This window comes from Gobio gobio (assembly GCF_949357685.1).
Source record: "Gobio gobio genome assembly, chromosome: 15".
NCBI classification, from domain to species: domain Eukaryota; kingdom Metazoa; phylum Chordata; class Actinopteri; order Cypriniformes; family Gobionidae; genus Gobio; species Gobio gobio.
The window spans coordinates 37,812,032-37,839,483 of record NC_137108.1 but is presented as its reverse complement, the minus strand read 5'-3'; the positions used below and the strand labels follow the sequence as shown (position 1 = coordinate 37,839,483).

At 39.2% G+C, this 27,452-nt stretch overlaps 1 protein-coding gene across 2 annotated transcripts; it reads right to left on the bottom strand.

Annotated features, from left to right (window-relative positions):
- Positions 1 to 1,270: 1,270 nt before the first annotated feature.
- pi4kb (phosphatidylinositol 4-kinase, catalytic, beta) lies at positions 1,271 to 27,158 on the bottom strand. 2 transcript variants are annotated; one of them, XM_079837905.1, is made up of 12 exons: positions 27,014 to 27,158; positions 23,519 to 24,543; positions 13,517 to 13,561; positions 9,849 to 10,076; positions 9,499 to 9,726; positions 9,291 to 9,400; positions 7,616 to 7,720; positions 7,399 to 7,522; positions 6,543 to 6,808; positions 6,321 to 6,453; positions 3,254 to 3,374; positions 1,271 to 3,148 (listed from the first exon to the last, which is right to left on the bottom strand). In XM_079837905.1, exons 2-12 carry the CDS (start codon positions 24,536 to 24,538, stop codon positions 2,967 to 2,969), a joined length of 2,562 nt encoding a protein of 853 aa, XP_079694031.1. In that variant the 5' UTR covers positions 24,539 to 24,543; positions 27,014 to 27,158; the 3' UTR covers positions 1,271 to 2,966. The 2 variants fall into 2 exon arrangements, with proteins under 2 accessions (XP_079694031.1, XP_079694032.1); XM_079837906.1 differs by lacking the exon at positions 13,517 to 13,561.
- Between the last annotated feature and the right edge of the window lie 294 nt (positions 27,159 to 27,452).

Below are 27,452 nucleotides of genomic sequence, written 5' to 3'. Positions count from 1 at the left end.
AACAGGTAATCACAGCACAATACAAGCACAGGAAAATCAGCCTCTGGGCCAGCCCAGGGAAGTAGGTGAGGTGAAACTATTGTAGCGGCTTTCAAAATGTTATTTATAACACGGATCAATTTCTAACTACAACCCTGTTAAGTAAGACATTATTTCGGAGATATCCAACATCCTTTAACCCGATGAAACCCATCATTTTTTTGGTTTACATCACCCCTTAAAAGCGTTTCAGTTAACAGTTTCGACCAAAACTCTAAAAAGTAATTCAGGGGACCTGTTACCACAACTTAAATGCATGGTTCCAAGTTGCAAACATTATTTTGTGTGAGTTATATCGTCATATCGTCTGTAGTGTGTGTGTGTGTATATATATATATATATATATATATATATATATATATATATATATATATATATATATATATATATATATATATATATATATATATATATATATATAAATAAATAATTTGTAGTAACTTAATGAAATTGTCTTGATAACTTAGAAATAGGCAGTGGATTTCTAGTTCCTAGCATGCTTTGCTTAGGAATGGATAAGGAAAATAAATGTTGAAATGTACTTGTTTTTAGTAAAGGGAAAACTGTTTGTGTTTATTGCTGTTATGTCTGACATTTAAAAGAGTTTCTGTAATGTTGAAGTTTCTGTGGTTACCATTGTGTTGAAGAGACAACATGAAGGTAAACACAACATTGACTCAGTAAGCAATGTCTGCGCAAATGCCAGTGACTAGTAATAGCTTGTACATTAAAAATGTTACGTAAGTTGTTAGCATGTGCTTTGATAACTGTTGATTTGAACTGAAATGGAATACATTTATTGGTTCCAGGGCTACAACTCTGGTAGTTGGAGTAATTTTGGAGTCAACTTAAAATTAAAAGTTCCTCTAGCTTGTTGGTTAAATGTAAATTCACTCAAAGTTGTCATAACTCAAATTATGCAAACTGTTGTTAATTTTTGTTGTTGAGCCAACACATTTTTTCCCCCGAATCAATTAAATCGCATCTAACATGTTTTAGTTTACGTGTGTCTAATATATATATATATATATCATTATTTATACAAAAACTTTTATGTTAATGAGATTAAACGATTTGACAGCGCAATTTTTTTTGTTAAGGATCCAAATAGACATACACAACACCAGAACTTAAAATAGTGACATGTAGGATTTGTGATATTCATAATGTGCAATAATAAATAAATAATAATATCAACTACTTGGTCTCAAAAGAATGTTTGAAAATATACAATTTGTGTAACGGGAACATTTAATTTATTATACAAAGGAACATTCACAAGGAAGGTTATTCACATGATCTTAATAGCTGGTCCGTTTTACAAGTTTCAAAGGAAAGTTTGACGTTGAAACAATAGAAGTATAAAATATTAAAGAGAAAAGACAAGCTGTTGAAAACGTACACATCGTCTAAATTGCCCTCGCCCAGGCAAACAAATGAAGGGAAATTGTGGCTTCCGCTGAGAGGATGAATTAAAACTATTAAGAGAAGCACTGATGTCACAGGGAAAGAAGACGAGGCTCAACACACGCCCCAGTTTCTATGAAATTAAAGAATAATATTAATAATAAAAACCTAAAAAAAATCTAGAATTTTTACGCAGGGAATTTTACACCTGTACATGTGTAGGAAATAAAAACAAAGAATTAATGTGTTGATTTCTCTCGCTTTTTTTATAGCCCTTTCCATTTCTCCTGTGCAACAGATCTGAACTTCTCGCTGTTAAAAAAGAAAAAGGAAAAAACTCCAGTGGCTCACAGTCACACATTTAAACATGGCTGCCCACCTCAGAATGAGGTCAGCTGTAAGAATGCACATTATAAATTCAGGTTAGCTGTACAAACTAGCTTGCATTGTAACTTGTGCCAAACAAAATGACAAAAATGAAATGAAATCCACAGAGAACATGTTATTTCATACATGTCATGTAAGTATATGAAATATTTGTAAAAGGGCAATAAATAGTGTTCATATCTCTCAATCCACCATATTTCAGTATAGAAACTCACAACAGTTTCTTTATACATTTATTTTGACCTAGAAAATAGACCAGGATATTTGAATTAAGTCCTAATTATTTTATATTAGCTTTTGTATCAATCAAAGATTAATACTCTCATATGATTGGCAAAGCCACTGGTCTGTGTCTTTGGTGTTTTGAAGTTTAACAAATCCATAATGAGTTTAAAAGCTTCATTAACCCTGTTATGGGCAAAGCACTCTCCATAGGGTCGAATGAGAGCCCTCAAGCAAATGTCTCATGGCTCTTTGTGTGGCACTGAGCTGAAGATCTCTTAAACGGTTAATGTAACACTGACTTCACAAAGCTGAAAAATGCAGCAATGTTTACCACCTGATTCCCTCAATTTACAATGCAATTTACAGGCGTGGATACAACATTCTCCTGTTTCCCGTCCCATTGTATGTGTGTGTGTTGAAATTCTGTCAAAGTATACAGCATAAGTGGTAATGCAACAACAAAAGCTGCTGCTGCTGATGATGATGATGATGATATTGGGTGTTGAAGTCAGTCAGTCAGTACACAGGTGAGAGTAAAACCAGAAGTCACAAAGCAGCTTAGTGTTTAAATGAGGCACTGGAAAGCTGGATAAAATTCAACTCTGGGCATCCAGAGTCCTGCACGATGACATGACAAAACAGAAAAGGGAAAGTTTAAACAAAAGTAAAGGCTGTTGAAAAAAGATGACAAGGTTACTTCACAGCTAAAGACCTCTTCAGTCAGGGTAAAAAAAAAACAAAACAAAAAAAAAAAAAAACACATCCATCTTTAACGCTAATCAGTCTGAAGGGTGCAGAAACCCAGGGTGGTTATGGGAAGCGGGCATTGGGAGTGGTTTTTAAAGTGGTGCAGCCTTTTATTTTCTCCAGTTTTAGCTCTCTAGTCTCTATGCACCCCAGGTCGCTGCTCACATGATGCCATTGGTGAAATACTGGAAGCCGTCGTACAGCTTAGTAGTGATGGAACGCATGGAGCCGTCCACCATCTGCTCCACCAACACCTGCAGCTGCTCCTCCGTCAGGTTCATGTGGAAACGCTCCTTCAGGTTACGGATGGTGCTGGAGCCGTGGAAGCAGGGAAGCTGAGAACCTGCGGAAACATACAAACCGTTCTGTAACAAAAGCTGCGCGATAACGTGTCATCGGATGATAATAGAAAGATGCTCCATCCCCTGAGGCTTCAGACTAACAGTACCTTGCTGCATGATTTCTACAATCTGGATGACCTTCTCCATGTGCTTGCGTGCAGCGATGAGGCCTTGGAGCATAAGCATCTTGTAATAGTTGAACATGTCTCCATCCAGACCTCCCATTACCTAAAACAAGAGATGCGCTGATATTACAATTCTGGACGATATATTGAAATATTAACAGTGTTATTGAATTAATAAAGTTTTAAAGAGCGTTAGATGACAGTATAAGTAACCTAAATGTAAAAATAGTGGAAATATAAAAAATCTAGACGCACTAGCCTGGATGCCAGCCGAACTTAGCCCCGCCCACAATTTTTACTCGGGCAGTTCGGTCTGGACTTGATCGGTAGAGAAGTAATTATGTCCGAACAGAAACTGTTTGGACCAATGAAATTGTCAGGGCGGGCTTTAGACGATGATGGACAGATGATAAACAGTAATGTAATCATCCACATCATCAAAGGCGCTTGGGTTGAATTTGTTCTAATCCTAAACGGAGAACTATGCATTCACCTTTACTATTTCTCTCAGAAATGATGATCGTGTTGGTAAGTACTCTGTGTATCCTTAAATTCTTTTTTTACAACACCGGCAAAGATCGTTTACACTCATCTTATTCTTCTAACGTGACTTACTCCAGCGTGCGTGCAGACAGGGTTGCCAAGTTTTTACAACAAAACCCGCCCAATTGCTAACGTTCCTCAAAACTAGCCAAAAATAAGCCCAATAGCTTTCTGGGGGGGTTCTCCGGGGAAAAACAGATATTTAGGGGGTAAAATATGTGTTATTTTGGTAGGGCTGCCTGCTAAAATTCGCATTCCTGGGTCTGTATATCACATAATTGGGGTCGCTTCAACCCACGGATTTGGCAACACAGTGCAGTTGAGTTCTGTTGACATTTGACAACTAACGTTATGCGTCGCTCCGTTGCTCTGATTGGTTGTAGGTCTATCTAATTGAGGTCTTTCCTGGTTTGTTTGAAACACGCCCCATAATCACAGCCCAACGGAGCAGTATATTCTGACTAGAATTGAGTATGACGACGTCAGGCTATAGACGCACCCTAGCGGCAGAAAATTTATTTTGCCGCGAGTGTAGTCTAGCAACTCTCGGTAGACCTGAGAGCTGGAAAAACCAAACTTGGTTAGGCCAATCACAGCGTGTAGAGTCGGTGGGCGGGCTTAACATAATGACGGCACATCACGGCAGAGTTGCGGAGGTTCTGCGTGCTACTCGTAAACAAAGCTGACGAACAGCTGTCTTTTGAATCGGCTTTGGCCGTGACTCTGGAAGACTTGGAGTTAAGCTTTTCTTTGAGAAAAGAACAAAGAACGGCACTGAAGTCCTTCTTAAGAAAAGAAGATATGTTCGAAGTTTTGCCGACCGGATACGGCGAAAGTCTATCAACTAACGTTCGCTCGGCTTCAACTTTCTTCGCTCTGGTTGGTTGTGGCGCTCATGGCGCTATCCAATTGTGTGCAGAGGGAATTTGAAAGACAACCGTTTATCCCACCCCTCGGATTGAGCCCTGTCAATGGTGAGTTTCCAGACCCAACATCTTGATGTGGGTCTGGCTTGTCAGGCTAGTGGAAATATGCATGCAAAATGAAATGTACAATACAAAAATCTGCATCACGGTTGGTCAGTGACTAGGGATGCCACAATTCTCAATATTGAACCGTTCGGTACGGCATTCACGGTTCAGTACGCGCTTGTGAATTGCGTTTTCCTCGGTTTTGCATTTAATTATTTTTCAACAAATTCTATCATTTGCCTCCATCCCAATATACTGAACAACGCAACATACATTCACATCACACGTTAGTGGTAGAGTTATACTCACGGAACACTATAGTTATTCACAATCATCAAAGTTCATTATTTGCATGCGTTTTAAATCCTTCATTCGTGTGCATTTGCACTGTTTTAACATGCGCTTCTCCGAGCGCGCGCACTAAACGCCTGTCAAACACGTGATTACTGGACTAAGTAGTCTGTCTTACTGTGCTAATACTGTCATACACACAAGTTTAACAAACACAGTCGGTTATGTCTAAAGTGAAAGTAAAATCGGCGTGTCTGTATCAGATGCACGCAGGTCTTAAATTGACAGCAGCGCAGCCTCATAGTGAACACGCTGTCCTTAAAGGGACAGTTCACCTCTAAAATGATGTAATTATTTACCCACTCTAATATTGTTCCAAACCTGTATTAATTTCTCGATGACAGAATTTTCATTTTTGAGTGAACTATCCCTTTAATGTTAATACAACAACAAAAGACAAAGAGAAAATCCCTCACTGCTCTTGACTGAAGAACTTTAATACAGTAGCTTTAATAAGAATCAATGTATATTTTATAGTGAAGTCTATGTAGTGTTTTATTTTTACATTTATTCATTAAATTTCATACTTAAATACTGCTGTACAGCTCTGAGCTGCCAGTGTAAATCTTTATATACATTTATTTTATATTATACAATACACTAGGAATGTGTACATGGGTTTTTTTTAAGTAAAGTTTTAAGTTTAAGTAAGGTTTTTCAACTCTAAGTAAAATAAAGAAAGAGTATTGCAATAAAAAAATAGTATTTTTTCTCCTAACCTCTTGCTGTTCCTGTCGCTTAAGAATAGAATAACAAAAAACTGATGTGACAAGCCATCAGAACCAAACCGAACCGAAAACCGTGGTTAAAAACCAAGGTATGTATTGAACCGTGGACTAACTGTATTGTTGCATCTCTATCAGTGACCATCCTGAAGAGAAGAGTTGACAAAGGAGCGGAGGGCAATACTGACAAGCCAACCGTAGAGGAATCCAAGCAACCACCGCAACCGCAATGTTCACGTGGTTTCTTTTTCTTATAAGGCTATGTCATACTTGTTTTACACTTCTCATGTGTATTGAATGTTAAATAATGATAATTTTTCTACTAAGGCCCTGTCCCAAATGGCACATTTTATATCCACTTTGCATAAAACCTAGAGCAAAGTCATCATCCTTCTCCAAAATTAGGACACGAGTACTACATCAATGATAACTATTTCCTATATAAACATAGCTACTTACATCAACAAATTCACTAGTTAGTTTGAAGGCAGATGTCTCGAAGCCTAGGTTTCGTGGAGAGCTGGAAAGGATGAAGCCAAAGTCGATGTGAATGATGTGGCCCTCAGAGTCCAGCAGGATATTTCCATTGTGCCTGGAAAACATGAGTTGTTACAACTTATCTACATTATTTGATTCCCAACATGATTCAGCAATGGTTTTGCCATCCATGGTCTCTCTCACCTGTCCTTGACCTGCAGCAGATAGCAGATGAGACAGTAGCCGGCGCAGCTCTGAACAAAGTTGCGCTGAGCAGTAAGGAATTCCTCTGTAGTGTAGTTTCCGTGCTCTTGCCGGAAGTAGTCGAGCAATAAAAGCTGACTCTGTTTCTTCACCTGGTGAATGGACACAGCGTTGACCACTGGCTCAATCATGCCACTGTCTGAAGAGATGACCAGGATCTTGTAGGGCTTGATCCACAAGGGAACCCGTTCTTGCTCCCAAATAATCTGGAAGAGCACAAAGATGGTGAGAAGATTCATTATAGCAACACTGCCTCAGCAGACAGCACTTGAATAAACACTTTTGTAAATTGTAAAAAGTTTACACTTTTATTCAGCAAGGATGCATTAAATTGATCAAAAGTGTCAGTAAAAGACATTTACAATGTTACAAAATACTTGAACTTGTAATCAGTTTTTCACACAAAAATATTAAGCAGAACAATTGTTAACATTTTATAATAAGAATTTTTCTTATTTGTATATCAGAATGATTTCTGAACAACACTGAAGACATATTCTGATATAACTAAAGATGCACCAATATTAAAATTCTGGGCAATAACTATAAACCGCTATTTTTTGAAAATGCTCTGGCTGTTAACCAATTTTGTTTAAATTTGTAAAAAGAAAAAAAAAATGCCATGAGTGAATTTGACCATTATAACATTCTAATGAAAAGTGTAAAAATGGAGAATTTTTTTTGTTTAAATGTAAAATAGGGGAAATGAGCAAGCACAATTACATTTATTGGCCAAAAACCAATATGATACCGATATATTGTGCATCTTTGAAAGACAAAATACAAAGAGTGCAACCTGCAGTTGTTGCAGAACTTGATAAGCGAGAAGCTCTTGTCTCAGGTCATCGCCACATTTCACAATAACAGAAAGTAGACGCCAGTTGGGCAGGTGGCCATAGGGGGAGCCCTCCCTGATCCGTCTATTGAACAGCACAGGAAAGACAAAATCAGACTCAACAAATTAAGAAACCAACGAAAGAAACCAACCCTGGTGGAGAATATTGTACACATACCTCACTTTCTCCTGCCACGGTTCCTTTAAGGCTACAGCTGAGGGATCCTCTGGGTCCCTCCTAAATGTTGTGGGGGTGTGGGCGAGTTGCTCGGATAGTCGTCGTCTGAAATAATGAAAACATTTCAGTTAAATTAGAATTTGTCTTTCTTAATACCAATTCACACTGCATCCACAGACGTCGGCCTAACAGATGTTGGCCCCAACCCTAATGCGGACAATCAGTAGATTACAGTATGTCACTTCTCAGATATTCCACAACCCGATAATAGGGTTGGGCGATGTCCCCTAAATTGGCAGTTGACGATTTTTACAGTAAAACATTGCAATGGTTGATGATATCGTTTTTTTAAGGAAGGTAATTTACTACATCTCTTTACATAAATACTATTTTCTACTTAAAACTATAATTTTGTTATTTTACTAACCCAAATAATGACTCATCTGCTAGGTTGCACGTGAGGGGAAAAAAGTAGCTTCCTTCCACTTAAGAAGAGTTGTGCTCTTTTTATTTTAATATATCTCTTTAAATAAATACTTTTTCTACTTTAAAAATATAATTTCGTTATTTTACTAACCCAGTGTTTTGTATGTGAATGCTGTTTCACGTGAATATTACCACAGGAGGGAAGCACAAAGCTTTGTTTAGCCTACAAAGGAAATAAATTAGCACATTCTTTTGCGATCTGGTCACCCGATTTTCCATGAATTTTAACAATAGGCCTAGTCCATTTTATCCCAATGGACATGGACATCTTGTTTCCTTTCCCAAATCTTCACTCGCGCTGCACCCATTTTCGCAGGGGATTATAAACATTTCTTCCTTTTGTTTGCTTATAATTAAGTCTATTATAACTATTCACATCCTTTATTGTGGGAAAGTATAAAAAACACTGTAGGACGAATACCTTTTTCAAATTTTATTTAACAGTTTGTTCTTGTTATTAAACTTGGTAAGGCGCGTCAAGTTTATTTGAATAGCGCATTTCACACACACACACACACACACACCGTTTAGTTTAGTTTTCTCTGGCAGTGAATAATCAAACATTGCCTAAATGTCTTGACCCTGTCGAAGATAAAATTAGAAATAGTATGAATCAATTTTTTTTACTAATATTTAATTTTCTTATATTCTTTCGGGAAGGCCTACCATTATTTACTGATTATCGTTTAGATGTTTTATAGGCTGTAGTGTGTTAATAATAAACATGCATGCTTATGAAATGGATATTTCAGTCTCAAATAATTTCAAAATGTAAGCTATATATATCTGGCATAGACTACAGTATTTAAAATAGCATATGCATTAGTTATATTCTCAATTTAATTTACAGAGCAATCCCTGCTGAGTTTTTAGTTTAACTATAGAAGAGGATTAGTGCGTGTCGCAGTCACAACAGACTCGAAACGGGGGGCGTGGCATCACGATGGTGGCGCTCCATCGTGATGTCGATCAGCCATTACGATGGATGATGATATCGTCCATCGGCACAACCCTACCCAATAAGCGCCGATTCAACATGTTCAATCGATGAAAACAAGCTCTGACATACGCCAACAGCGGTAACACACTATTCCGACAAAACCAGATGTAGTGTCTGTTGCCGTCTGTCGGTGCAATGTGAATTGGCTTTTACTGTATGCAACCTCACATACACCGGCTCCAAATGTACCTGATATCTCCAGCTGCAATAAAAATAGGTTCTTTGCTCTCCTGGCTAGTTATGCTATCTACTGAGAATTGGGAGATGTTGTCACAGCTGTTGGTGTGGATCTCTGGAAGCTTAAGAAAAAGGGGGAAAAAAACAACATTTCAGCTCTCAGAGGATAAAGACCACAAATTTGTAAGAGGTTGTTTTGATCGCTGCACTTTCCGAGTACCTCCACTTGCAACTCTCCAATGTCATCTACAGACCATGCCTCATCATCGTTATCATAATTGGGAACCGTGGAGAAGCTACTGGCACGCTGGTCCGGTGTGATGCCACAATCCGGAAGATTCTCTACGGATCGCGTACTGCGGATCCGTGTTTCCGGGATCCTCACAGGCACACTTGACGTCTCAAAGTTTTCACATTCCAGAACTTCTACATAGATTAAGTAAGGTGCCTGAAGAAGCAGATAGAGGCAGTTAGCACTGAAATTAGGAACGAGTCTTTCAAAACCCAATAGAACAAAACAAAGATACTCAGTCTGGATTCATATCCACATCGATCTGAGAAACATCTCACCTTATCCTTTGAGTTGAGCACGACGGCCTGCGTGTGGGGCACGCGCACCACGTGGTGGTCAAAGGCAGCTGTGGGCAACCAGACCCGGGCAGGCAGCTTGTGGTTGAGTAGGGACAGCTCTGAGATGAGCCTCTGGGTCTTCTGTTCTTTAGTGGGCAGAGTGGCCAGTCTCTTCCCGATCCCCATCAGAGACTTAATGAACTCCCTCTGAGGGGTCAGACGCACAGGCTGAGAGCGGAAGGAAGATTGAGAGAATAAAGAAAAGATGAGGGGAAAAGAGAGATACATCACTGTAGCACACATAATGAAACATATGCAAACAGATTTAGGCATTTGCAGAGGAATTATTCTACCAAAAAGGGTTGTATAATATACCGGTACAAATTTTTTTAAATGGTTTAAAAAGTACCACTGATTTACAATGGTATGATACCAATACATCACATTTTTTGTTAATGTACTGATATTCAGCACAGTTTGTCTATTCAGACAGTGTGATGGGAAGGAAAAAACCAAGTTAAAATGTGATGTCGTTTTATCCCATTTCATAATACTTCTATCCCAGCTAAATGGCATCTGTAAATATTTCAATTATTATTGGTATACAATTATTAATGTAAACATGTGAATCACTCTCAGTCTGATTTAGTATCAGCTGGTATCTTACCAAAGCCTAAAATTTGGTTTAGAGTCAGTCAACTGTACAACCTAACAATACCAATCACTTAATTTCTATGGATGTATGAGTTATTGCATTTTATTAATCAGCGCAGGAATGTGTGGAGCAGTGCTCAAAACTGCTAAAAATCTGCATGCATGATCGGAACAGCATTCTAAACTTAAAAGTGAAGCATGGGCGTAAAAACAAATCAGAAATGGTAAGAGAGAGTGTTTTAGCAACAGCTGACCACAGGGTAGAGCAAGTGAGTCATGAATGAATAACATCACCTGAAATGAGGAAAAAGTATTAACATAAAAACATAACATCATCAAAGGACAGGAAAATGTGGAGAAAGACTCATCAAACTCCTCCACATGTGCAACCTATGGTTTATAGATGTCAAATAATAATGTAATCCATGTAGAAGGGGTTAAAGAAACAAAATGACAAGGTCATAAAATAATTTTTTCATACAACTAATACCACTTAATCCTTTGCAAATATGCAAAAGAAAACCCGAAGCACCCATGGAAAGGATTCAATCCACCAAATTAAAACACTTTACAGAGAACCCTCCTTTGCCCAGGTTTACAAAGTCTCTGTAAGAAACCACAGGTCTTGTAGTTGATCACAGAACCCAAAACAAATTGAATTGTCCCATCTTTATTGACTTTATTAGTCAAAAATATATACACTTATACATTGATTGATTAAATAAGAGAATGAGGGGAAAATGTCACATCCAAATAATTACAACTAAAACTGAAAAGAACAACCACACAAAGAACAAGTGTTTGCAAGTATGCCATCAGTTCACAAATGAAGACGTATTGTTCATATGCAACATGCAATAGGCATTTCCCCAAATTAGGTAAAATTGGTGTCTCTTTATTTTAGTTTTGTTTGATATTGTACAACCCCAAATCAGAAAAAGTTGGGACAGTATGGAAAACGCAAATTATAAAAAAAAAAAAGAAGTGATTTCTAAATTTACTTTGACTTGTATTTCATTGCAGACAATATGAACACAAAATATTTCATGTTTTGTCTGGTCAACTTCATGTCATTTGTAAATATGAATCCTTTCCTGTCATTCAGACCTGCAACACATTTTAAAAAAAGTTGGGACAGGAGCAATTTAGGGCTAGTAATGAGGTAAAATGGTTAAATAATGATGTAATTTGAAACAAGTGATGTCAACAGGTGATTTTGAACATTGTAATTATGATTTGGTACAAAAGCAGCATCCAAGAAAGGTCTAATCCTTTTGGAGCAAAGATGGGACGAGGATCGCCAGTTTGCCAACAAATACGTGAGAAAATTATTGAAATGTTTAAAAACAATGTTCCTCAAAGAAAGATAGGAAGAGATTTGGATATTTCATTCAACAGTGCATACCAGGATTAAAAGATTCAAGGAATCTGGAGGAATTTCAGTGCGTAAAGGACAAGGGCGCAAGCCTAAGCTGAACAACTGTGATCTCCGATCCCTCAGGCGGCACTGCATCAAGAATCGTCATTCATCTAGAAGCAATATCACCACATGGGCTCAGGACTACTTTGGCAAACCTTTGTCAAGTACCACAATACGTAGTTACATCCACAAATGCCAGTTAAAACTGTTCTGTGCCAAAAGGAAGCCCTATGTTAACAGTGTCCAGAATCGCCGTCGACTTCTCTGGGCTCGGAGGCATCTGGGATGGACAATCACACAGTGGAAACGTGTACTGTGGTCAGATGAATCAGTATTTGAGGTATTTTTTGGGAGGAATGGACGCCGTGTGCTCCAGACCAAAGAAGAAAAGGATCATCCAGACTGTTACCAGCAACGAGTCCAAAAGCCAGGGTCTGTCATGGTATGGGGTTGTGTCAGTGCCCTTGGCAAAGGTAACTTGCACTTCTGTGAAGGCACCATTAATGCTGAAAAGTACATAGAGATTTTGGAGCATAATATGCTGCCTTCAAGAAGACATCTTTTCCAGGGACGTCCTTGCATTTTTCAACAAGAAAATGCAAAACCACATTCTGCACACATTACAAAGTCCTGGCTGCGGAGGAAGAGGGTACGGGTACTTGACTGGCCTGCCTGCAGTCCCGACCTGTCTCCAATAAAGAATGTGTGGCGCATTTTGAAGCGCAAAATGCGACAACGAAGACCCCGTACTGTTGCCCACCTTAAGACTTGTTTGCAGGAAGAATGGGACAAAATTACAACTGAAACACTTCATCACTTGGTGTCTTCAGTCCCTAAACGTCTCTTAAGTGTTGTGAAAAGGAATGGCAACATTACAAAGTGGTAAATGCTTTACTGTCCCAACTTTTTTTTTAAATGTGTTGCAGGTCTGAATGACAGGAAAGGATGCATATTTACAAATGACATGAAGTTGACCAGACAAAACATGAAATATTTTTTGTTCATATTGTCTGCAATGAAATACAAGTCAAAGTAAATTTAGAAATCACTTCTTTTTTTTTTTTGCGTTTTCCATACTGTCCCGAATTTTTCTGATTTGGGGTTGTATGTAACATCTAATCAAAAGTAGCTAGTTATTACATTGCAGTGATGACTCCATTCAACATTGTTCCCAAACGTTATTGTAATAAAAAATAATTTTAAAATATTTATTTTAAAAAAAAAAAAAGAGAGAAATCTGGTTTTATACTCTAATAAGACACCAAATGTCCCAAATTTTGGTAACAGGGTTGCAAAAAACAATATTTAAAAAAATAATAATAATCATTGCACTACAATAAAATAACAGTTAAATAAAAATAAAATAGAGATTTAACTCCAGAGGTTTAGAACCTCATTGAAAAAAGGGGGGAAAATATCCCTATGTTCATGTAAAGTGCCAATATTATGCGCAGTTTGTGATGTTTGATGGCATGATTGCAAATCTTGAAGGTACACATTTGAAGGAATCTGTGGAGTCAACCCCGCCTGCAAACAGACACAGCCATCATCCCACTACGCACAGAGGAGCGTTATTAGACGGTGAGAGACTTACTGTACCAGCCTCTAGCTCGAGACTGTCGGAGCTGGAGCTCAGATCCTGGGAATAGGGAGGGATGGGGGGGGAGTTACAGTGCAAGAGCAGGGGAGGGTGGAGGGGGGTCAGAACAAGACAAAAACACATCTCAAGGTTACACTCATCCCATCTGTTTGAGCAGCCGGGCCTGGCCATGACTCTGCAGGCCTGAAAAATGTACTGTGTCATATTTATCTCTGGCTGCTGATGTGACTGGGCCTTATCTCTGAGAGCTGCTCCGATCAAACCCATGTAAAAGCACCACGATTGGTGGTGAGGACAATCTGAAGGATTACAGGAGGCACTCAAACATATACACACTCCTCCGACAAGGCCACGGCTTACAGCTGGATTCGTTTTATCATCTACAAATTAACATAAAACTGGCATGATTCAGAAGACGGACCATAAAGCCTTATCATGTATTGCCAAGCAAACACTCCCCATGATCCTTGATCATACCGGTTACTATTTCCCCAAAAAGCTGTTGATCACAGCCAATCAGAAGATATGTGAATGAGAAGCAGCAGTTTTCACAGTGGGTGTGGCAAGGCCACGGGAATAACTGTCATTAGTTGTGGCTGGTTTGGACATGAAAATGAAAGAGCATTAAATCGCATGTTAATTTTTCACACCACGCCTGGTTAAAACGCAGAGCTAAGCATGAAAACTTTTACTAATATACTACTAACATTAAAACTACTATTATCCTATGGTGAATTATCCAAATTGTAATAGTACTATATTATTATAACATGCATATATTATTGCGGACAAAAATGAGTGGTAGACTGGAGTCTGTGGACCTGATACACAGATAAACACGTTGTGCTAACGGCACTATTCATTATTGCATTAACCACCAGACTGCATAAATTAATCATGCTTTTACTCACATGAGACAGGCCATGTGCTCCTATTCACTAACACTCAACAAGAGCTAAGAAACCACAAACATAAAATGGATTACTTCCTCCAAGATACTGAAGCAGTAAATCAAAAAAGTCTGTGTGTTATAGTGGTTTGGCCGATGTAAAGGTGTTTTGACCAAAAAAAATGTCAAACAGGGTTAAAATGTTCAATGCTTAATAGCATAATATAAACCAAATACAAACTAATAAAATATTTTAATATATGATACATAACTGTTCAAATGTTTGAGGTCCGTAAGATTTATTTAATCAAACATTTAGTAAAAACAGTAAAAAAAAATGTAATACAACATTACAATTTGAAATAATCGTTCTCTATTTAAAAATATATTGCTGTATATAAGCTGAATTTTTAGAGAATTTTTTTTTTTTGGAGCAAAACAGCTGCTTAATACACTATTGTTGCCAAAAGTATTGGGACACCCCTCCAAATCATTGAATTCAGTTGTTCCAATCACTTCCATTGCCAAAGGTGTATAAAATCGCAGCAGCTCGAATTCTTACTAGAACCAGGAAGTATGACCATATTAGCCCAGTTCTGTCAACACTGCACTGGCTGCCTATTAAACATCGCATACATTTTAAAATCTTGCTTATTACTTACAAAGCACTAAATGGTTTAGCTCCCCAATACTTGAGCGAGCTTTTAACATATTATACTCCATCACGTCTCCTACTGCAGTCTCAAAATTCTGGCCAGTTGATCATACCGAGAATATCCAAATCAACTGCAGGCGGTCGATCCTTTTCCTATTTAGCACCTAAACTCTGGAACAGTCTTCCTAACATTGTACGGGAAGCAGACACACTCTGTCAGTTTAAATCTAGACTAAAAACACATCTCTTTTCTGTGGCATACACATAAAACACTTCTTCAATTAAATGATTGTTAGGCTGCATTAACTAGGTCAGCCGGAACCGGGAACACTTCCCATAACACCTGATGTACTCGTTACATCATCAGAAGAATTGCATCTACGCTAATGATAGTCTCTCCGTTTTATCCGAGGTTTACTGCAGTCGGCCGGATCCGGGCCGTATCCAGATCAGATGGTGGACCTGCACCCAGAGAAGGCCAACACATGACCCTGAAGTGTCTGCCCCAACCGTGTCAATTAGACTCCCCCTGAAATTGCTTAATCGACACGGCATCCTCAATAAACCCGCCTCCGGTGTGATGACTCCAATTGTTTGAATATGACAATTTAATAATACTTAAATCGATATGTCATCCTCAATAAACCCGTCTCCAGCGTGTTGCCTCCGATCTTTCGAATATTCCGATCTATTATGACCTCTGACCTGTAAAGTTTCCAGAATAATAATCATACACTGCTAGTTAATTGGCCAGAGGAGAACTGGCACCCCGACTGAGCCTGGTTTCTCCCAAGGTTTATTTTTCTCCATTTGGTCACCTGATGGGGTTTTGGTTTCCTTGCCACTGTTGCCTCTGGCTTGGCGTGCTCAGTTGGGGACACTAAATCTTTCTAAATTTTTCAACTAAATATCCAAATAAATATAATTATTAAACTAAATTAACCATATAAACTAAATTACTGAACTAAGTACTGATCTAAAGGCCACACTGTCACTGTATGATAATTTAAATGAACTGATGACATAACCGTTTTCTCCAGAATGGCTAGACGGCTGAATAAAATTATGCTGCATTATTTTCCTGTTTAACACTGTAAAGCTGCTTTGAAACAATCTGCATTGTTAAAAGCGCTATATAAATAAAGTTGACTTGACTTAAAATCAAGCACCTAGGCATGCAGACTGCCTCTACAAACATTTGGGAAAGAATGGGTCACTCTCAGGAGCACAGTGAATTCAAGCGTGGTACCGTGATAGGTTGCCACCTGTGCAATAAGTCCATTCATTAAATTTCCTCACTACTAAAAATTCTGTTAGTGGTATTATAACAAAGTGGAAGCAATTGGGAACAACTTGCAACTTGTAAAATCCAAAATCCACAGTGCGTAGAAGTTGCTAAATTGTAGTCAATAGCTACAGACCTCCAAACTTCGTGTGTCCTTCAGATTAGCTCAAGAACAGTGCGTAGAGAGCTTCATGGAATGGGTTTCCATGGCCGAGCAGCTGCATCCAAGCCTTACATCACCAAGTGTAATGCAAAGCGGCGGATGCAGTGGTGTAAACACGCCGCCACTGAATGAATCACGCTTCTCTGTCTGGCAATCTGATGGACGAGTCTGGGTTTGGCAGTTGCCGGGAGAACGGTACTTGCCTGAATGCATTGTGCCAAGTGTAAAGTTCGGTGGAGAGGGGGGATTATGGTGTGGTGTTGTTTTTCAGGGTTTGGGTTTGGGCCCCTTAGTTCCAGTGAAAGGAACCGTTAATGCTTCAGCATACCAAGACATTTTGGGCAATTTCATGCTCACAACTTTATGGGAACAGTTTGGAGACTGCCCCTTTCGTGTTTCAACATGACTGTGCACCAGTGCACAAAGCAAGGTCCATAAAGACATGGATGAGCGCGTTTGGTGTGGAGGAACTTGACTGGCCTGGACAGAGTCCTGACCTCAACCCGATAGAACACCTTTGGGATGAATTAGAGTGGAGACTGCGAGCCAAGCCTTCTCATCCAACATCAGTGTCTGACCTAACAAATGTTCTTCTAGAAGAATGGTAAAAATTCCCATAAACACACTCCTAAACCTTGTGGAAAGCCTTCCCAGAAGAGTTGAAGCTGCATAGAGCGGGCCAACTCCATATAAACCCTATGGATTAAGAATGGGATATAATTAAAGTTCATGTGCATGTCAAGGCAGGCGTCCCAAAACTTTTGCCAATATAGTGTATATTAATAATTTGTGGAAATGATAAATAGAATGTTCATAAGAACAGCATGCATTTAAACTATATATATATCTTTTGTAACAATGTAAAAGTCTTTACTATCAATTTTGATCAATTTAATGCGTCCTTGTTGAGTAGATGTATTCGATTCTTTCCCCAAAAAATTCTTCCTGACCTCAACCGTTTGACCACATTGGTTCTTACTAGTGCAGCACTGGTCTTTGCTGCACTAGTAAGAAATGTAAATACAGATCCACACTACTCAGCTGGGTGCACTAAAAGTGTAAGCACAGTGAGCACTGGAGCCTGACAACCCCCTAAAGCAGAACATCCTGCAACTGAGGAAAGCATGACTCTTCCCCTTCCTCTCTGCCATCTGAAAAAAAGATACCAGAGCATCTGAGCTTGATCTGCCAGGCTTCTTCCCCCACATCATATGACCACTGGACACCTAAGCTGCTTGCCGCCCACCTGAAACTCAACGGATCTGCAATCGTAATTACAAACCTGCATTGGACACCAATAAACACTTTGCGTTCAACTTGCATGGACCGAACTCTGTTCTCCAGGGTCATGTAACAGCTGTCATGTCTCAGTTCTCGGGGAGTGCCAAACAGCGGCCTTGCTTCAACTATTATGGAGAAACAAAGCAGCTGTCATGTTTAATCGTACTGTACCTCATCCAGCAAACAGTCACTTTACACTTCGGTCTTGTTTACAAGATGTGGTCAAGCGTCCTGTGTAGGCAACTCTTGGGGGGGGGGAGAATCAAGGTTACAGAGTGACACTTACAATAGAATTAAATGCAGTGTTGGGGAGTAACTAGTTACATGTAACTAGATTGTGTAATTTAATTACAAATTAGTAGGATATGTTGAATAATATCAACTTGTTGCTTTGCACAATATATTAACGTTTCTGATGTGCACAATAACTCCTGCCATTTAAAGGCCGTTGAGTAAAGCAATGCTATTCTGATGCTTTTGATTGGTTCTCGCACCACGTCTACCAATTACATCAATCCACATTGCCGCCGGAAGTTTTAGGCTACAACCTGTCGGAGAGTTGCCACTATGGCAAGTGATAAAAATGTGGGACCCACTTTATATTAGGTGGCCTTAACTACTATGTACTAACATTTTAATTACTAATTTGATACAATGCACCTATTGCGTACTTACATTTTTAAAAATACCTGCATGTAATTACATCTGTAATTAATTTCTGTAGTTACATTTGTAAGTACACTGCTGACCTTTCCCTTACACCTAACCCTACCCTTAAACTTACTCATACACCACACCTGTCCCTAACTTTACCCGTATCCCACCTCAATATCAGCAAAAGTGTTTTGCAATACAATATGAACACAGTACATTGTACTTATTTTTTTGATGTAAGTACATAGTAGTTAAGGCCACTAATATAAAGTGGGGCAAAAATGTGTTCCAGCATTGGAAAATAGAAAAGTAATCAAATGTCAGTTACATTACTTTAATAAAGGATTTCAAATAGTTACACTATTTATTACATTTAAATAGGGTAACCTGTAATATGTAACCTATTACATTTCCAAAGTAACATTCCCGACAGATTAAATGGTGTCATTTTTTGGGGGGGAGGAGTAAAAAGGAAATGTGATATGTGAACTAAGGTTATCATTTTATTAAAGCACTTACTTATTATTCAATTTAAACTAGTGATTTATTCAAGCTGTGAAGTTGTTCTTGTCATTTTTAGGATCATTTTAGGGGTTTGGCTATTATATTGTCATGCCAACAAAGTTATGAAAATTGATATAACTTGAGGTTATATTATTATTACAGAGTATTTTAATCTTCACAAATTGGCCCTATTTATTTCCATTGTAAATGCCTCACCGTAACCCATTTTCTGCTCCGTGTGCTGGTTAAATTGGCATGGAGAAAGAGTTGTCAGTGACCACACAGGGGTCCAAATTCCACATGATGACACACAGTGGACTTTCTCTCATGGAAAATCTCTATCCTGAAAAGCTTTTAAAAAGAGGGAGATAAGAGTTGTTTTGTCTTTCTAAAATAAATCTTCACTGTTTTGATAAAGAAAATCCAGCAGACTGAAATATTTACATGATTAGGTTGACAAAACGGCAGGTTAAATGTGCAAATAAATCACAGTGGAGCTGATTACCTTATCAGAGCAGCTTGCATGGGCTATGAGATAAGGCTCAACACCCGTTCCACCAATAGAAGAGTAAGCAAGACGCACAGCTAAAAGGTCAACGACCCAAAAAAAAGCCGTTTTTTTTAAATGCACATTTGTGCCCAATACAGCATTTCTGGAATTTCCATTTACATCGGTCAGCTGTTCTCTCTCAAAGAAAGGCCATCATGCCTTTGAGCAGCTCTATTCTGATTAATGTTTTTTTCAGGCTTAGTGCAATTCACATTAGACACCTACACAGCACTTCACAAGGTGGAGATAAAACCACAAAGTGGCATTCCTACGTTAACACCTTCAGCTTCAAAAGAAGTGTGTAAACAGAATGGAAGACTTGTGGAGCAACGTATTTCATAATCGCTGATCTTTACTCTTTACTCCATTTACCAGTGGAGCGGCTCACTGCCATGTGAATGGCAACATCGCAGTTGCCATAGCAGCACATGCTGCACCAAGATCACGTTCGACGAAGAAGGAAGGGAAAACTATGCTGCAGGAAGATAAAAGAGGAAGGCGAGTGATCATGTGCACATCACTGAACGTCAGAACAGAGGGCGTGCTGTGTGACAAGGCTAAAAGAGAGCTCTAAAGTTACACATCAGAACAGAACTTGATCCATGGTAGGTTATTACATAACGTTCTGCAATAGTTTCACTGACACAATATAATGGTCGGGAAATACAAACGACAATGGGCAGGACTATACTAACAAACAGTTTTCCATCTAGAAAGGTGAAAAGCACTTAAGCCATAAGCTCAGATGTTACTATAAACTAGACATTGACATATTGGCAAGACCAACTAAATTAGGTAATTTTGTCAAATGGGTTGATGGTTGGGAAGGACAAGCTAAGGGATTTTAGTACACATGGTTGCAAAAATCACACTGATACACTAGGGAATTATCTACATATTAAACTTCCTCTCAAGTACAAAAACCCATAAACCCTTATCAGAAAATAATTATAGTGTATTATGGTGCATTGCTACATTGTAATTACTCTCCCCTCCCTTTGACCACACCGATTAGCCAACTATTAAGGGGGGAAAAGATAAATGCACAATCTGAACTTCTAAGTCATCACAAGTCTTCGTGTTTGACAGAGAAAATCTACTTTATATAATATTGCATTAGGGTAAAAACCATATACTCTACTAATACTAATGATTGATACACTACCATTTGGGGTTACTACGTTTTTTTTTATTTTTTAAATTTACGTTTTTTTGTAAAGAAATTAATACTTTTATATTCAGCAAGGGTGCATTAAATTAATTAAAAGTGACAGTAAAGACATTTACATAATATTATAAAGATTTATATTTCAGATGAATGCCTTTCTTTTGAACTTTCTATTCATCAAAGAATCCTGAAAAAAGTTTCACGGTTACCACAAAAATATTAAGCGGCAACTGTTTTCAACATAAATAATAATAAATGTTTCTTGAGCAGCATATTAGAATGATTTCCGAAGGATCATGTGAAAGTGAAACTGAAGATTGGAGTAATAATGTCTGCTGAAAATTCAGCTTTTTGCGTTTTTATCTTTTATCAAAACTGAAAAGTTATTTTATATTGTAATAATATTTCATACTACTGTTTTTCTTTTTCACACAATTTACTTATCTGTATACTGCTGTTTTCACTGTCCTCAAAACGGCTTGAAAGATTTCCCTGTTCTATGAAGTCCCTCCTTCAGAAATACGTTACGAGTTCTGATTGTGCCAGCGGTTCCCGTGTTGTGATTCGACAGCAGCTTAGGGCACGCAGAGCGCACGTTACCGGAAAGGTCACGCCTCTCACCATAACGGGGATGCATGCGCTCAATGATCTCTAAGTACAGCGTCCCTGGGAAAGCCAAACAAAGGTGACTTGACTCCGGGATGAAAATAACAGCGTCTCGACGACATGGCAACAAACAAACTATACGAACGCAACACTTCCTATTCTCCACGCGGGAGCAACAAGACCACGCCCCCTTTTTCGTGTGTTCTTGTGGGCGGAGGTTAGTCGACATTCTGCTCTACTGACGTAATTAAAGCAGGAAATACCAGGATGTAGTCCTAACCAGCCGTTCGCTGTAGGCTTTGAAAGGGAACTTCTGTTAAATAAAATATCTCGCTTGGCATTGAACTTTGAGCTTTATAATTTTACAGCTATTATAAATGCTCTAACAGCAACATTACACACTAACTAAAGTGTGAAAAATGGGATCACGAAGAACAGGACCTTTAATAGGTGCATTTTGGTCTATACTTGTTCATTTGATTAAATTAAAGTTTTTAAAGTATGTAAATTTTAGCGGCATCTAGCTGTGAGGTTGTGAATTGCAACCGCTCACCTCTCCCTTTCGAAGCACATAGAGAAGATACAGTGGCCAACACAGGACAAAGATGTTTCCGTCTGAGACAGCAGAGAGTAGCTAGCGCTCTGTAGAGCAGTTTGTCTGTTTAGGGCTACTGTAGAAACATGGCAGTGCAAAATGGTGACTTCACTGTAAGTGGACCTGCGGTGCATGTATATAGAAATGGCTCATTCTAAGGTAATGAAAACATAACGGCTCATTATGAAAAGTCTTTATAATATACATAACTATGTTTTCAGTGTTGTATATTGCATGTCTGTCAATAGAGCCTCATAAATACTACACACTGCACCTTCAAATCAATCAACAGTAATTCACTTGACTAGCAGTTCATCTACCCGCAGCTGTCAATGAAGACATTTTGCACATGCTTTGAGTAAATACAGTGTTTAAGCAATTTGTCTTTATCTAGGTCTCATCTGCTATCATTAAAATTTACTGTCGGCACCCTGGAATCTCCCATGATAAAATAATTATCCGATGCATATGGTACAAACAGGATCTGATCTGTCTGCCACACTGACCTCGGATCTAATCCTGGAGCTGTGATTCGACGTGCCACTTACTAGCAGCATGAAAGGTGATTTGTTAGCGGCATGACATTTAGCCCTGAGGACTATTATCATGACTATGCAAATGAACACAAATATCTTCACAGAAGAGCTGCATCATTCTTCTGGAAATCAGCCAGCAGTGGTAGTTAATTATTTTCTGAGAGCTATTAATCTCCCTGTTGGCTTCTGCCCTCACTGGGATTAGCACTGAAAAATGTATATTCTTAGCTGCCACGTGGCAGACCAACTCAAACACAGCAAGACGACAGCTCTGTTTCAAAACCTAGTGAGCGACCAACCTAGTAGACAGCATTTTAGAGTCTGGATGATACGGAAGTAGTGACAGATCATTTTCTTCAAAATTGTGACGTACATCTGAGTAAAAAAAGGAAAAGGTAGGGTGGGGACTTGTTTTAATCCATCAATTGTTGATTGGATGAAAGCAGCTCTGAATGTGAGCTTGCAGTTGATTGTGAAAAAGGGAGGGGGAATAAAATGATTGTCAAAGTCTGTTGTTTCACCGGAAAATCAAGCGATGACATTGATTAAAAATTAAACATTGCATCGTTTTAATTTCATGCCAACTTTAAGGCATTCCAGGCGTACTCCTGACACCAAGTCTATTCTGAAAAGGCTGCCTTCAAAAAATTGTAAGTCATCATAACAATATCAGTGAAATTATATATCAATATTAATTTAGCAACTTAACTTTTACATAAAGAGTGTTATTTGTCTATATTGTTACCTATGAAGATCAGTCATTTTTTTAGGTTCTATTTAAGCTAGGATGCTCCCTAGGAAGAAAGCTAACATTGTGTTTAAAATAGTAGCTCATCCATCTGTCATTAAAGTAACTGCATGAAATTCTAATTTTTTTTTTTTTACAGAGCTTGTCTGAATGTCAGCTTCACAACATGTGGCACATCGACACACCTTTTCCAGCGCAGCCATAGAAACCACACAAATCTGAGCTGTTTGCCTTCCTTATTTGCATGAAACAGCTGAGAAACACCATCTGTGGGAGGTGGAAGTGACAGCCAGAGACGAATCAACTAAAGCTTACATGTAACTAACTAGGTAAGCAAGCATGTGACATCACCGGTGTCTCACCTCATCCTGGCTGGTCTCTACTTTGGGGTTGCTGGCGGTTCGCTTCAGGTTGCTGCTGAGGCTGATGCTGACCGTGGCGTCAGATTTGGAGCGTTGGTGGGTGCGTTTGGAGGGCGAGAGGCTGTGTTCGCTCATGCCCTGACCGTGGTGGAGGGGTGGGGGGCAGGAAGGGGGAGGCTGCGGCACCTCCCTGCGGATGCGCTGGCTGGAGGGCTTGAGCTCGTCTGACAGGATGAGTTTGCGCAGTTTGGTGCCACGGGAGTAGCGCTGCGTGGAGATGTGCATGTCAGAGGAGTAGGCCCCCAGCAGCCAGGCGCACTGCAGGGAGAAATTTATGCTCTGCCGGCAGCGGTGCACCACATAGGGCTTGATGGCGTCGCCCACATCCTCGTCCATGTGGATGTACATATTGAGCAACTGGGGCAGGTAGAAGTCTACTTCGTCGTTACGGAAGCTGAAGAGCCTGTTGCCTATGTAGGCTTGCACGCCGGGCTCCTTGGAATTGTAAAGATAGGAGATGGCCATGGAGATGTCAAACAGCTTGGACTCGAAGAGCCGCAGGAGCCAGGACTGCTTGGAAGAGTTGTTCTTCTGACGCCGCCGCACGCTCTTCACGGGCTCCACTTCCTCCGTGGTGATCTTGGGAACTTTTTCTCCATCAGTGGACTCGGGGTGCGCTGTACCGTTCACCAAAACGGGCTCTGAAGTGGCTGAAGATCCTTCTCCATCAGGCTTCAGGAACTTCACCTTTTGAAGCACCTCCTGGCAGGCTTTTATAGCCACCTCAGTATCAATGACCAGGCTGAGTTCGCCCACTCCCTCTGATATGACATCTAGAGTGGGGCTGGAGGTGGGCAGGCCCTCGCTGGTGCTCGGGCTGGAGCTGGTGAGGGGACGAGGGCCAGAAGAGGGAGACGAGGGCAGGGACAGCGAGGAGGTAGTGGAGGTGGAGGAGGTGGATGGGCTCTTCTGTAGCTCCTCAAGCCGGGCGGGAGAGAGCTCCAGCTCTGTGTCACCCATGGCCACTGCAAAACACAGAGAGACACACAATCAGCAAGCTTGACAAAGCAGGAAACATGCTGTAATGTGACGTTGGTGTGTGAAATAGGAAATTTAGCAGGAAAAAATGTGGGGCAGGACATGATCTTATCCATCAAGGTTTGATAGGATCATGTGAAATGTTATATCATGGTATATTGATTCAGTTTTACCAGACTGCATTTGTCCCTTAGTTATGTCAGCAAAAATATTATTAGTGGCCGAAAAATATATTACCTACACTACCATTCAAAAGGGGTCAATATGTTTTTTTTGTTTGTTTGTTCTTTAAAGAAATCAATTATTTTATCCAGCAAATATGCATTAAATTGATGAAAAGGGACAGTAAACGTTAACAAAACAGATAACATTTCCTTTTCAAATAAATGCTGCTCTTTTAAGCTTTCTTGTCATCAAATAATCCGGAAAAATTGTATCACAGTTTCAACAAAAACATGAAGCAGCACAACTGTTTTGAACATTGCAAATAAAATAAATGTTTCTTAAGCACCAAATCAGCATATTAGAATGATTTCTGAAAGACTGGAGTAATGATGCTGAACATTCAGCTTTGACATCACAGAAATAAATTACATTTTAAAATATAATAATTATATTTTTTTCTTTACAATATTACTGTTTTTACTGTATTTTTGGTGATGCATGCAGGCATGCAGCCTTGGTGAACATAGAAGAGGCTTTCTTTCTGAACCCAAATTTTAGGTGTACATTTTGATGAAAGAAAACTGAAGTTTTGATCAATATATGACCACAAATCCTCTAAACATCCATAATAAGGAACGGTCTTTACTAACAGCCACTTCCTCAGGGTCACGGCGTCCAACTGATCCACAGCTACGCGGGACAGCGCCATAATCCGTCTCCAGCAGATTACCTCACCATTACCAGCAGGCCAATATCAGATAAAGTGAAGCATCAGTCTCAGATTCCACAAAGCTGCTACATTGCAACCCATTGTGCTCATTCTGTCAGAAAGATGCAGTTCACCAGAAAAGGTTGTGAACCTAATGCAGATGTGCCCCTGGTTCTACTTTCATGTTGTTAGTGGTAATGATGGAAAGTCCTCAAATTAACAATGGAAATTCAGATGAGTTAGATTGGTTAGTTTAGCTAGATGAAAGTGAAATCAGCATGAGCTAAAGTGGCCGTTCTTAGATCACTGAAATGTAAGACCAGGAACTATAACAGAACAACTGAAAACTGATTCTGAAAGTGATGAGATTAAAGCTCATGTCAACTGGTGGAGACTTGAGTCAGCTTTGAGGAAGATGCCAGCTCTCCTCTCACATATCACACGCTGAATCCAACTCCGGCAGATAGTTTACTCTGAACTGAGCTTGTGTGTTGTTCTAGCTTGACAGCTCTTTCTCCAAGTTAAATTCTGCACAACTGAAAGGGGAAAAAAACACTGTTCTACAACAAGCCTAAAGTGAGTTGAAACACTGATTCACGCAATCGAATCACAAGCACAGGCCTATTTCTGGTGTTAAGTATCAAAACGTTTCACTGAACCTCTCCGATTGCAATGGAAAGAGTACATTCAATCAGCCTTTGCCCTGAAATGTGAGAGCAAGACAGTGTGAAACAGAGAGGAACACAAAACATGTAGATCATGAATGATCAGTCTCAAGAGTCTTTTTCTGCCAACACCCACAACACTTTCCACAATCAAAGCCATTATCGAACTATTTGATGAAACCCTTGAGTAACTAGATTACAATAATGTAACAGCGTAAATAAACCATGAAATCTAACATTCTTCAGATCAAACACACTGGAGCAAAATCAACAAACTTAAAGCCAAGTCAATAAAGGCAATGGGTAGCGATAATTTGGATAGACGTGATGCATTTTATTTGGCTCGATCAGGACATAAAGATCTAGATAAACTGATATTATAATGGGGAACTAGTTAATCAAATGGCCATCAAAACAGTATCAATGTTATTTCCTTTCGTAGTTGTAAGTCTAAAGCCAAGCACATCAAGGTAAATATGCGCAGTTAGGGGAGCCAAACCTCGTAATAACGCCCATATTTACACTCTGATACATTTTATAATCATAACATTACCCGTTTGTTTTCTTACCTCAGACGTTAAATGCAAGCAATCTATCAGTCAGATGACTTTTGCACTGAAGTTAGCATCTGAGCATGTTTAGCTGAGCCCTTTAAGAGACACGTCAACTACTTTTCTCTTCTAGTGCTCTCAAGCTCAATTTTGATGAAAAACAGTGTAACAGTAAGTGTGCTAGACTAGAGAATAACTTAATAATTACATTATAGCATTGCTCAACTGTTATTAAGGCCTGCAAGGATAAGCCTCATAAAAACACAAACGGATGCTACTTAGCCAAGCAGCTAACGCAACGTCTCTACTTTAAAACGTTCTTTTACTTTTGAACCGACCCAATGGATCATTCATTCATTTGACTTACCTCAAAATATCCGGGTGAAGGTTTAAATAATCGGTTTATCTGTGTTTTAACAGCCCCATTTGGGAGGTGCGCTTCTCCTGTTGCTGAATAGCCGGTGTTGTTCGCTAAGAAAGTGAGTGGGGAGATGACACACACAGGGGCTGCCCACATCAACTGCCTGATTCCAGCATACACACACTTACATCCTGTGTCTCAAAACACAAGATAGCATTCCCGGCCGTATACGCAATGCCCACAAATGTTAGCTAGGTAGGAAGCTCTCTAGGTTTTGAGACACAGGTAAAGAGTGTGATAAATATTTTACATGCTTGTTCTTTTTTTTTTTTTAATGATATTAATGCATTTTTGACAGAGTAAAAACATGTTGAAACGTTAACCTAAATATTTATAATAAAGAACAAATAATACTAATAATGATAATATATTAATTATACTTTAT